Source organism: Poecile atricapillus, chromosome Z, assembly GCF_030490865.1.
Source record: "Poecile atricapillus isolate bPoeAtr1 chromosome Z, bPoeAtr1.hap1, whole genome shotgun sequence".
In the NCBI taxonomy this organism is placed as follows: Eukaryota; Metazoa; Chordata; class Aves; order Passeriformes; family Paridae; genus Poecile; species Poecile atricapillus.
This window is the reverse complement of record NC_081289.1, coordinates 1,331,791-1,344,657: the sequence shown is the minus strand read 5'-3', so window position 1 is coordinate 1,344,657 and position 12,867 is coordinate 1,331,791. Positions and strand designations below refer to the sequence as shown.

General features: G+C 43.5%; 1 protein-coding gene across 1 annotated transcript; it reads left to right on the top strand.

Moving 5' to 3' along the window:
- The first annotated feature begins 88 nt into the window (after positions 1-88).
- On the top strand, positions 89-9,485 carry TMEM209 (transmembrane protein 209). Its single transcript, XM_058827760.1, has 15 exons — positions 89-204; positions 880-1,019; positions 1,134-1,192; positions 1,827-1,958; positions 2,413-2,651; positions 2,747-2,951; positions 3,501-3,676; positions 3,897-3,968; positions 4,457-4,553; positions 5,304-5,429; positions 6,518-6,615; positions 7,476-7,590; positions 7,687-7,784; positions 8,765-8,838; positions 8,981-9,485. The coding sequence occupies exons 2-15, from the start codon at positions 883-885 to the stop codon at positions 9,033-9,035; spliced, it is 1,683 nt and encodes a 560-aa protein (XP_058683743.1). The 5' UTR covers positions 89-204; positions 880-882; the 3' UTR covers positions 9,036-9,485.
- Positions 9,486-12,867: the final 3,382 nt, after the last annotated feature.

Sequence of the window (12,867 nt, the reverse complement as noted above, 5' to 3'; positions counted from 1 at the left end):
CCTCACGCCCTTCCCGCCAAAAGCAGAGCGCGAGCGCCCGCCCCCTTTGCCCCGCCCCCGGCGCTGCCGGTGACGCGGCGCGAGCGCCCGCGCAGGCGCAGAAAGCGCGAGGCCGCGGCGGCGTGAGGGGAGCCGAGAGCCCCGGCGGGGAAAGGGGAAAAAAGTGCCCGGCCTGAGGGGCCAGCGGGACAGATCTGGGCAGAGGTGAGGTAAAACCTGGGGAGGAAGAAGAGCGGAGGTTTGGGAGGAGGACGGTGAGGTTTGGGGAGGTGGAGCGGTGAAATTTGGAGAAGGAAGATTCGGGGAGGGCGAGCGGAGAGGTTTGAGGAAGAGGACGATGAGATCTGGAGAGATGAAATGTGAGGAGGGGGAGAAGTGAGGATTGAGGAGTGGGAGGAGCAGAGGTTTGGGGCGGGGAAGTTTGAGAAGCGGGAGAGGTTAAATTTGGGGAAGGTGATCAGAGAGGTTTGTGGTGAGGATCGAAGAGGTTTGTGGTGAGGAAGAAGAGAGCTTTGAGGTGGAGGAAAGGTGAAGTTTGAGGATGGAGGAAGGATCGAGATTTGGGGGGAGATGTGGGGGTCGCCTGCCTGTGTCAGAGTTATTTCCTTTGCATAAGGTGTTAATAGACATAAAGGAGGAAATAAAATCTGTGGGTTTCATATGACAGAAAACACTCTGTTACCTACTGAAATAAGTCAGAATTTCCGGTAAAAACACCGGTCTTGCCTGAAGGAGGCAGGAGCTTTCCCTCCTCCTTTTGAAGGATATTATTGTTGAAAAACGAGGGAGAAGATGGACACTGTTCCTCCATAAACTGGCTGAGGATCTTTCTGCTGAGTAAAAATTCACAGATTTTGCCTTTTTCCTGTGTTCTTACAGACAATGACGCCAAATAAGAGTCCAGACACTTCCCTCATCGACCTGGCTGTGAAGATGAGGAAACAGGCTGAGACCAGGAAGGTGGTGCTGGCCTGGGGATTCCTCAATTTATCCGTAGCAGGCATGATCTACACTGAAATGTGAGTTAATTGTCCCATCTGATTCAAACCAGCAAAGATTCCACCACGTGGAGACCTAAATATTCCCCAAGATGGAATTTCTGCTAAATTCTCCCTTCTTGTTTTGCTTTTCAGGACTGGTAAACTCCTGAGCACATATTACAACATCACTTGCTTTCCACTCTGGTACATTGGTGAGTCGTTGCAGCATTTAAATCAAATTTCAGGAGTGTTTTTTACTCATTTTTATTGCTGGGAGGTCATTTTTTAAGGTAGGGTTTTTTTTTTCTGTTTGAGTTTTAAACCAAAACTTTGTTTTGCTTTCTGTGATCTCGCTTGAAACTGCTGGAATTCCATCTTTTTAGTGGCAGATAAGGAGTGATAACAGCTTTTTCTCTGCCTTGAAAGGGCAGGAAGAACTTACTTAATGCATGAAATCTTTTTTAATGTGTGGATTAAGGCTTTAGAGAGCCTTAGAATTATTTTCCTGCTGTGTTGTGCTCTGGGTGTGGGTGGTATTTTACAAAAATTCAAGCTGGTTTCAGAGGAGACTCCATCAAACAGGATAGAAAGAAGCAAGAATCATGCGATTTTTTTTTTGGAAAATAAAAATCCCATTTTAAAAATTAAATTTTAAAACCTATAAATTCATTTCAACACTGAGGAGAATTGCCTCCAATGGTTCTTGCCTAAGAAAGCGAAGAAATCTTAGATATTTCCCCAAACTGGCAGCACTAATAATGACCTGTTTTTAATAGACATAGCCTGGTTCTGCAGATAATGTAATTTTTGCTCAAACCATGACAGAAACTGGTGTGTTTCTTGCAGAATTTGCCCTGGCAGCCCTGTTCAGCCTCAATGCCCTGTTTGATTTCTGGAGGTACTTCACCTACACTGCAGCACCAACCAGCTTGGTCACAAGTCCCAGCCAGCAGATCATGGGCTGGCTGCGCAAGGCAGGTGGGGAATAAACCCTCTTTTTAATCTTTTTCATGGTTTTTTGTTCTTCTTCTGGGTTCTTTATTCTGAATTTCTTCTCTGACAGGAGCTGTAAACTGAGCTGGGTGTTTGGGGTTGTTCTGTGCAGGGTTGTTCTGTTCAGTTGGGCTCTGTGTTGTTTGGTTTATGGCTATGTGGGGTGGAACTAATTACCTTTTACATAATTGAGACATCAATTAGCATGGTAAAGATGAGAACAGTGGGAAGGTGGAGGAGCTGATGGAATATTAGAGAACCCCCCCAGTGGGATTTATTCCCAGTTGGAGGTCACAGCTCTCAGTTTTATCTGAGTTCTGTAGGGACCAGGTTTTCAGCGTCCCTTTTACCATTAAATCACAATTATTCAGTGTTTAAAGAAGAGCAATCCGAGGCTGCTGCATCCTCACTTGTAACCCTGCTGGTGCTTCCCTTGCAGCTGTCCAAATCACCCCTCCACGGGAGGCAGCAGCCAAGAGGGTGCTGTCCCTGACGCCGTCCCCTCCGATCCAGGGCCAGTGTGTGCTGAGCTACAGCCCCTCACGCTCGCCCAGCTCCAGCCCCAAGTTCTCTGGGAGCTGCCTGAGCGGATACAGCCCCCAGCTGCAGGCTCTGGCAGGGACCAGCCCCTCTCACAGCCCCTCTGGCACTTACTCACCCAGCAGCAGCTACAGCAAGGTAATGAGCAGGGAAAATCCTAAGGGCACGGCTTGAGCCTTGTAAAAGAGGAAAAAAAAATTAATTATTTTTGTTGTTGTTGTTTTTTCCCCAAGGTTTCCAGCTTCAGCCACTCTCCCAATGGATCTCCCTATTCCATGAGTGTTGGGCCTGTGGACAGTGGTGGGATAAGGTCTCACTACCGATTCTCCCCCATTCTGTACAACAATTCCACCTACAAAGACGACTGCATAACAGATGTCAAATCCCTGGACACCTTCCTGAGGAACGAGGAGGAGAAACAGCACCGAGTTCAGTTAGGTAAATCGAGGAGTTTGGTGGGAAAAGCTTGGAAGGGAAGAGGTGTTTGGCTTTTGTGATGGGAGAAGTACCAGGAAAGAAAAGGCCATTTATGGATCACCTGTGAGCCTGGCAAAGGACCTGCTCCTAGTGAGGAATTGGGGCTGGAGGTAGAACCCCATTGTTTCTCCTTCTCCAGTTATTCCTTGGAACAGGATCTAAGCATGGGAATGCTGATGGATTATCTCTGTAGCAATTGTTTCCTGTAATGGACTGAGATAAGATCACCTTGATAAGAGGGGGATTTTGTCCAGGTGGTTTCAGATAAAGGGGCTGAATCCAGCAGATTTTTCTCCTGGATTGGGACAATCAAGATAAGGATAAAGAGGATGAACTACACCCAGTAAATTTTTGTCCTGGATGGGGACAATCAAGATAAGGGTGAATCCAGTCTTTCTGCAGAGTGATTTCAGTGTATTCACTCACACTCACCTGTTGTCCCTGTGCTGTTTGTTCCAGAATCACTTGGCAATTATTGAAGTTAACTTCTTAATGAATTAATCTTTTCAGGAAGCTCAGATTCCAGCTCTCCCTCCAGCAGCCCAACCTTTTGGAACTACAGCCGGTCTATGGCAGACCACGCACAGATCCTGAGGAAGTTCCAGTATCAGCTGGCCTGCAGGTCCCAGGCTCCTTCTGCACACAAGGATGAAGCTGATCTGAGCTCCAAACAGGCTGCAGAAGAGGTAAATTCCACAGGAAAAAACGGTCAAGAGGGAAAAATGGGATTTTTAAACATACCTTTGTGGAAAAGTTTGGATTTGAGCCAGGCCAGGAATGTGGGGGGGAAAACTCCTCCAGCTTTCAGCCGGCTCCTTTCTTTTGTAAGCAGCAGGAATTGTCACAGACACCAAAAACTCTGTGTTCTGTGAGGTTTTCTTATGGATTTAATAAACCTTTCCACAGGTTTGGGCACGGGTGACAATGAACCGGCAGCTCCTGGATCACATGGATTCCTGGACAGCGAAATTCAGGAATGTAAGTCCCTCTCAGAGGAATTCCAAGTGCAGTGGGAAAATTCCTCCGTGTGCCTGAGATGGGAAGGGTTGCAGTGCTTGTCTGAGTGTTGGGGTGGTCTGTCACACACAAATCTCACAAATTTATCATCTCCCTGATATCCTGGAGCAAACAGGAGAGGAACTGGATCCACCAGTTTGTGCTTGGAGGGCTGTGATTCGTAATCCCCTTTCCTCATAGTCCAGAAAAGCTTTACCTGGTACAGATGGGTTTTCCCAACTCCTGTACATTGAATTTTCTGCCTTTTCAGAGGCTGTTAAAGGATCACTTAAATTCTGCCTAGCTTGATAATTAAATTAAATTAAATTATTTCCCTCCTTGATTGGCATCAGTGTTTCTGTTCAGCTGCTTTGTGGTCGTGGTGGGGATGATTGTAGGGTTTAAGCTGAGGGATTTATTAAACATTCCTGTTGCTTCTGAGCTGGAATTTTCCCCTTTTTTCTTCCTAGTGGATCAATGACACCATTCTGGTGCCACTTGTGGAAGAGATGGAATCTGTGAGCACTCAGCTGAGGAGGATGGGCTGTCCAGAACTGCAGATTGGAGGTAGGATCAGCAGCCTGGGAATTCCCTTGGAATGGGTGTTACATAAATTAGATCTGGGAAATACTTTTATTCCATTTCTGCTCTCTTTTGGTGTTGTCTTTGTTCCACCTCCTGCATTTTGTTAAGCTGGGAAGGTTTTTTATAATACTTCTATAAATATCAATGCTTGGGCACTTGGGTAAAATTTTTAAATACCTCTTTCTTATTTCCCCAATAAATTTAATTTTACAGCTCAAATTATCATTAATAATAATTATAAATCAGTCAGAAAGGATTTTAAAGACAGATGCTGTAAATTTTGCTCCCAAAAATCTCACTGCTGTGTGCTTTTCCAGGTTCTTCCTTCAAATCACGACAAATCCTGAAAGAACTGGGTTCTTTAAAAATTTTTTAAAATTAAAAAAAATAAATTTTTAAAAAAATTCTGATGAACTGGAGTTGTGTTTTTCATGCCAGGTTAGGATTCTGTAGCAGCTGCTTCTCCTGCAGTTTCAGATGAACTGAGCAGTAGATTTGATGTGCTGCCCTTTAATTAAATTCTAAAAAACCCTCTTTTTGGGTTCTTCTTAAAGTGTTTCCTCAAAATCTACCATTGCAAAGTGCTTAAAAAACCCCTTTAATTTTCACTTTGATTTCTCCCACTTGTCTCAGTTTCCCTGTATTTGGTGGGAGGGGTTTTGTGCTGGTGTGGGGGGACAGAGGGAGGTTTGGGAGCGCTGGGAAGGCTCTGCTGAGGTTCCTGTGTTGCAGAAGCCAGCATCAGCAGCCTCAAACAGGCAGCCCTGGTGAAAGCTCCGCTCATCCCGACCCTCAACGCCCTGGTGCAGTACCTGGATCTCACCCCAAACCAGGAATATTTGGTGGAAAGGATCAGAGGTTTGTGCTGTGCCTGTTTTTCCAAACTTTTGTCTCATTTTTCCAAACATTTCCCATACTGCAGTGAACATTTTCGTTTTGGATCCCTGGATCCATCCAAGGCCAGGTTGGACACTGGAGCAGCCTGGGAGAGTGGGAGGTGTCCCTGTCCCCCTGGATGATCCTTCAGTTTCCCAACAATCCAAACCATTCCATGATTTCCTCCTGCCTGCTCAGGGTGCAAAGGGATTGAATCACTCTGGGAACAAAAATCCTCCTGTGACTTCACCCCTTTTATTATTTTATTTTATTTTATTTTATTTTATTTATTTTTTTATTTTATTTTTTTAATTTTATTTTATTTTTTTATTTTATTTATTTTATTTTTTTATTTTATTTTTTATTTTATTTTTTTTTATTTAATTTTCTTTATTTTATTTTTTTAAATTTTATTTTATTTTTTTTATTTTTTTTATTTTTATATTTTTATTTTTTTTATTTTATTTTTTTATTTTATTTTATGGGTTTTATTTTATTTTATGGTTTTTATTTTATTTTATGGTTTTTATTTTATTTTACGGTTTTTGTTTTATGGTTTTTATATTTTTTATTATTTTTAAATTTATATTATTTTATTTTATTTTTTATTTATATTTTTTATTTTTTATCTTATTTATTATATTTTATTTTATTTATTATATAATATATTAATAAATTTATCATATATTATTATATTATCTGTATTATATAGTACATTGTATTATAATATAGCCATATATTATAATATAGTCATTATATATTATATGATCATTATATATTATAATAGATTTATTTAATAAATATAATTTATTATATTTATTTAACGAATTTATTAATTTTATTTAACGAATTTATTAATTTTATTTAATATATTTATTAAATAAAATTATTAATTTTATTATTTTTATTATACATACATATATGTAAAGATATCATTACTATATTTATTATTATCCCCATTTTATCAATAACTTCCCCATCAATCCTGGGAATTTCCCCCATTTCCTGCACCCCTTTGTTTCGATTCCCTTTCCACTCTCCAGGAAGTGAGTAACTGTTGTTGCTTCCAGAACTTTCCCAGGGAGGATGCATGAGCTCCTTCCGATGGAACGGAGGAGGGGATTTCAAGGGCAGGAAATGGGACACCGACCTTCCCACCGACTCCTCGGTGAGTTTCCAGGGAATCCTGCATCCCAGGGCTTAAAGCTCCTTGGATTTTGGGATAGGGTTTGGAGGGAGCAGCCAGGAAATCTTCGAGAAACGTGGGAAAATCAGAGAATGGAGCTTTGCAGCTTTTCTGCTGGATAATTCAAAAGATTCCATTGCTGCACGTGGAAAATCAACCTTGAAATTGGATTTGATTTTCTCTTTGGGAACATGGTTAAATATTTGGAATTGTCCCAGCTGTGGAGCAGCTCTGAGTGTCCTGATAAGCAGCAACAGCTCAAAAGTGCAAATAAAGAAGTTTTGATATTAATTTAAGGCTATTATAAATAAACAAATAGACAATTTCACATTTTTTGGTAATTGTGGGTAGTACAGTGCTGTGAGCTCCAGATTTTTTTAAGATTTGTGGCATTATTTCCAGCAAATCTTCTCTTTTCCCTGTCAAACAGATCCTGTTGGGTATAAGGAGCACAGAAAGCACCAGATCACAGACATTTTACTGATGTTACCCACAATAAAATATTGAGAACTCTCCAAAAAGGGCTAAAACAACCCTCAGGCTTCCCCCTGGTTTTCTGGATGCTCATCCTAAAACTTTATTTCACAATTTTGGCATTGCTAAGACTTGTGGCCAGCCCAGACTTTTCCATGAGGAAAAGGGAGAAGTTTCCTTGCGGGGTTTGGGGTGGGCAGAGCCGATTTTGAGCTCCTCTGCTCAAATCTGGAATTGATGATGCTGCTCCTAAGACTGGGGTTAAACCAGCATTGTCAGCACAAGACTGGGATTAACTCTTGGGCTCATGGGGAGGAAGCTGCTGGGTTTTGGGGCCATTCCAGTGAGATTTGGTTGTTTTTACCCAGATCCTGATGCACGTGTTCTGCACTTACCTGGACTCCAGGCTCCCTCCTCACCCCAAGTATCCCGACGGCAAAACCTTCACTTCCCAGCACTTCATCCAGACTCCGGATAAACCAGGTACTGGGCTGGCCTGGAGCTGCTCTTTTCCTCTGGGCATCACAGCAGCACCTCTGAAATCTGTTTTTTTTTTTTTTTAATTAATTTTTAATTCAGACACTTCAAATGAAAACTTGTTCTGCATCTACCAGAGCAGCATCAACCCACCCCACTACGAGCTGATCTACGAGTGCCACGTCTACAGCCTGCCCAAGGTCTGGGGGTTTTATTCTCCTCCTGCTCTCAGGAATCATTTCCAGGAATGATTTGGGGTCTTTTCAAATCCCAAACACAATTTTTGTTGTCCATTTGCACAGAGGCTGGTCCAGCTTGGTCTTTGCCCAGTGCTCTGCTGCTGATTGCTACCTGGGGTAGTAATTTAATTTATCTATTGAATTTATCTATTAAATTTATATTTGTAATATAATTTATTATATTTCTTTATAATATAATAAATTATTATATACATAATATTTATAACATTATTTTATATAAATCGATATAAATTATATTTATATATTATATAATATATATAAGTTATATATATTATATAATATAAATTTGTATAAATTATATATTTATATATTATATATGTATTTATGACATAACATGTAACATATTTATGTTTTATAACATGTAACATATAACATTTATATGTTACATATTATATAAATTTATATAAATAATATATATAATATAATTTATATAAATTAATATTTATATATTATGTATTTATATAAATTATATATATTAATGTTATATATTATATATTTATATAAATTATATATATTATATAATATATTTATATAAATTAATTTTATATATTTATGTTATATATAATATATATTTATATATTTTTATCTGATATTTATTATATTTATCTATTTAATTTATCTATTAAATCTAATTAAATCTATTTAGGAGACAGGAATTCCTAAGCAGGAGCTTCCTCTCATTAATTTTTTGCCAATTTCTTGTAAAACCCCAAATCACAATCCCTGGTGGGTGATGTCACCTCTTCTGGCCAGTGCAAATTTCCAAACTGGGAAAATGCTGAGATTTTTTAAAATTGTTTTAATTTCTAAATCCTTGTCTCTTTCTGTGGCTCCAGGGCAGGAACAACATGTTCCACAAATTCTGAGATTGTTTTAAATTGTTTTAATTTCTAAATCCTTGTTTCTTTCTGTGGCTCCAGGGCAGGAACAACATGTTCCACACCTTGCTGATGTTCCTGTACATCATAAAAACCAAGGAATCTGGGATGTTGGGGTAGGTATCCCATGGGAACAAGATGAGAGCGGTGTCACACCCAAACCACCGCAGTTGGGGTGATAATTAACATTAATTAAAATCAAATTAACAGCAGCTTTTTAATAAAAATGTCTAATTCTGATCCCTTTGGGTTTTGCAGGCGTGTAAATCTGGGTTTATCAGGAGTCAACATCCTGTGGATCTTTGGGGAATAACGGGACACAGCTCCAGAGGTGAACTTGGACTTAAACAGGATAAATTTAAGCTCAGCTTTGTGGACAGAGGGAGGAAGTGCCTGTAATTCCCATCTGGATTTTGTCAAGGAATTCCACAGAATATTTCACCGTGGAAATGCTCCTGGGAATGAGCTCCAGGCAGGAATTCTCTTTCCTGCTCCTCTCTTCAACCTGTTTAAACTGAGTTTTACTGAGCTCAGACTAAACCAAACCAAGGCTGTGCCCAGCTGAGAGCACTCGGAAGGATAAAACAACTTGGACAACTTCAGCAGCCAAGAAATTCCAAATCCGGAAGCTCAGCCTCAGTTTTGTTTCATTTTATTCTGCATGATAAAAACCAATTAATTTTATCCCTGATTATTGGTGTGATTGTGATTTCCAACCCCTGCAGCTGAAAAGGAAGGACAAAAATCACCTTTGGCTTGCTGAGTTCAGCAAATAAGAATTTTGCTTATCTTTTCAATTTTTATTTTCATTTTTTTTGTACAAAATTTTGTGAGCTCTGAACTCCCCGGGTACCTTCACTGCCACCAACTCTCACCTGCCTTTGCTGTTGAATTTTAATTTTCCTTCGTTTTTTTTTCACTAATCACCACCTAATTTGGGAGCTTTATGCACCTCAGTGGGAAACCAGGCTCTACACACCCACAGGATTTTGGGAATGTACATTTTTTTTAGGTAAAAGCACTTGGATTTGCTTCAAAGAAAGGATCAATTAATATTTATCAAATTTCTCTAAGGGGCACCGGGAGAATTTGTTGTAAATTCTGGTAAATGAGTATTTTAGAAATGTACTGTATTTTTTTTTTTGGAATGGAATTATTGTACTGTATTTTTTTTACTGATGGGAGGGAAAGAGGAATTTTTGGAACTTTGCTGTTTTTTTGGTGACTGACTGGTTTTGGTGACTCCATCTCTCTTCCCTGGGGGACCTGGGGTTTTTTTCCAACTGGTAACAAAATGGCATATTTGGTTCTTGTATTAAATGAGTTTGTTTTTTTTAATCAAAACAATTTTTGGGGTTTTTCTTGCCTTCAGCATCACCACATCCATCCATGTACCAAAGAGGAACAGTCAATAACCAGATTTAGCTGGGTTTTACCCCAAAATTCCCTCCTCAAGGACAGCACAGCCCCCTGAGCTCTGTCAGTCTCATGTTCTAAAAACTTGGAAGTGCAGAAATCTCTTCTTTCACCAAAAATTTGGGATCCTTTGGGAAAGCCCGTCCCATAGGGCACCTTTGGGTGCTCTGGGCTCTGCAGCCCCAGGATCCTGAATGGTTTTGGGGTTCCCAGAACCCCGTATCCCTCTGTGCTCTTGGGATCCTACAAAGCCCCCAGATGGAGCCTTGTGCACCCCAATAGATCCCACACCCCAATGATCCCACCCTGAAAGATCACACACTCCAGTAGATCCCACACCCCAATAGATCACGCATCCCAGTGCCTGTGCACCCCGATAGATCCCACCCTGATAGATCCCACACCCCAACAGATCCCACATCCCAGTCCTTGTGCATCCCAATAGATCACACATCCCAATAGATCACACACCCCAATACCTCACACATCCCAGTGCCTGTGCACCCCAATAGATCCCACCCTGATAGATCCCACACCCCAATAGATCCCACACCCCAGTGCCTGTATACCCCAATAGATCACACCCCAATAGATCCCACACCCCAATACATCACATATCCCAGTACATCCCACACCCCAATAAGTCTCACACCCCAATAGATCACACCCCAACAGATCCCACACCCCAGTACACCTCACACCCCAGTACATCCCACACCCCAACAGATCCCACACCCCAGTGCCCATGCACCCCAATAGATCACACCTCAATACATCCCACATCCCAATACCTCACACATCCCAGTCTCTGTGCACCCCAATACTCTGTGCTTCACACCCCTCAGTTCCTGTGCACCCCAATAGATCCCACACCCCAATACCTCACACACCCCAGTCCCTGTGCACCCCAACAGATCCCACACCCCAATACCTCACACACCCCAGTACATCCCACACCCCAAGAGATCCCACACCCCAGTACATCTCATACCCCAATAGATCACACCTCAATACATCCCACACCCCAATACCTCACACATTTCAGTCCCTGTGCCCCCCAATACTCTGTGCTTCACAGCCCTCAGTCCCTGTGCACCCCAACACATCCCACACCCCAACAGATCACACACCCCAATAATTACACTTCCCAGTCCTTGTGCACCCCAATAGATCCCACATCCCTGTCCCTGTGCACCCCAATACCTCACACATCCCAGTGCCCGTGCACCTCAATAGATCACACCCCAATAGATCCCACACCCAATACATACCACACCCCCCAGTCCCTGTGCACCCCAATAAATCCCACACCCCAGTACATCTCACACCCCAATAGATCCCACACCCCAATAGATCACACACCCCAATAGATTACACTTCCCAGTCCTTGTGCACCCCAATAGATCCCACATCCCTGTCCCTGTGCACCCCAATACTCTGTGTTTCACACCCCTCAGTCCCTGTGCACCCCAATATATCCCACACCCCAATACCTCACACACCCCAATACCTCACACATCCCAGTCCCTGTGCACCGCAACAGATCCCACACCCCAATACCTCACACACCCCAATACCTCACACATCCCTGTCCCTGTGTACCCCAATACCTCACACACCCCAATACCTCACACATCCCAGTCTCTATGCACCCCAATACTTGGCACACTCTGCTCCCTGCACACCCCAATACATCACAACCCCCACTCTCTCTGCACCCCAATATATCCCACTCCCCAGTCAGTCCCTGTGCACCCCACAACCTCACACATCCAATGCACTCTGCACCCCACTCCCAGATCCCTGTGTACCCCAGTCCTGGTGCCCCCCCGACACCCCGTGCACCCCATTCCTGCTCCCCGTGCACCCCAACACTCCACACCCCCTGCTCCCCGTGTGCCCCGACACATCGCACCCCCCCTGTTCCTGCAGCCCCAGCTCTGCACCCCAATTCCGGGCACACCGATTTACCACACACCCCATATCCCTGTGCCCCCTGGTCCCCTGGCACCCCAAGATCTGCACCCTCTCACCTGGGTATCCCCATACACCGCCAAGCATGCTCTCTCTGCACCCCAAAACACGGCGCAACCCAAAACACTGCGCACCCCGCTCTTTCTGAACCCCAAAACACGGCGCACCCCAAAACACTGCGCACCCCAAAACACGGCGCACCCCGCTCCCTCTGCATCCCAAAACACTGCGCACCCCGCTCCCTCTGCACCCCAAAACACGGCGCACCCCAAAACACTGCGCACCCCGCTCTTTCTGAACCCCAAATACGGTGCACCCCAAAACACTGCGCACCCCGCTCTCTCTGCACCCCAAAACCTGCACACCCCGCTCTCTCTGAACCCCAAATCCTGTGCACTCCACTCTCTCTGAACCCCAAAACACTGCGCAGCCCGCTCTCTGCACCCCAAAACACCGCGCACCCCGCTCTCTCTGAACCCCAAAACACCGCACACCCCGCTCTCTCTGCACCCCGCTCTCTCTGCACCCCAAATCCAGCGCACCCTGCTCTCTCTGCACCCCAAATCCTGTGCACTCCGCTCTCTCTGAACCCCAAAACACTGCGCAGCCTGCTCTCTGCACCCCAAAACACCGCGCACCCCGCTCTCTCTGCACCCCAAATCCAGCGCACCCCGCTCTCTCTGAACCCCAAAACACCGCGCACCCCGCTCTCTCTGCACCCCGTTCCACCTCGCACCGCGGTCCCCGCACACTCC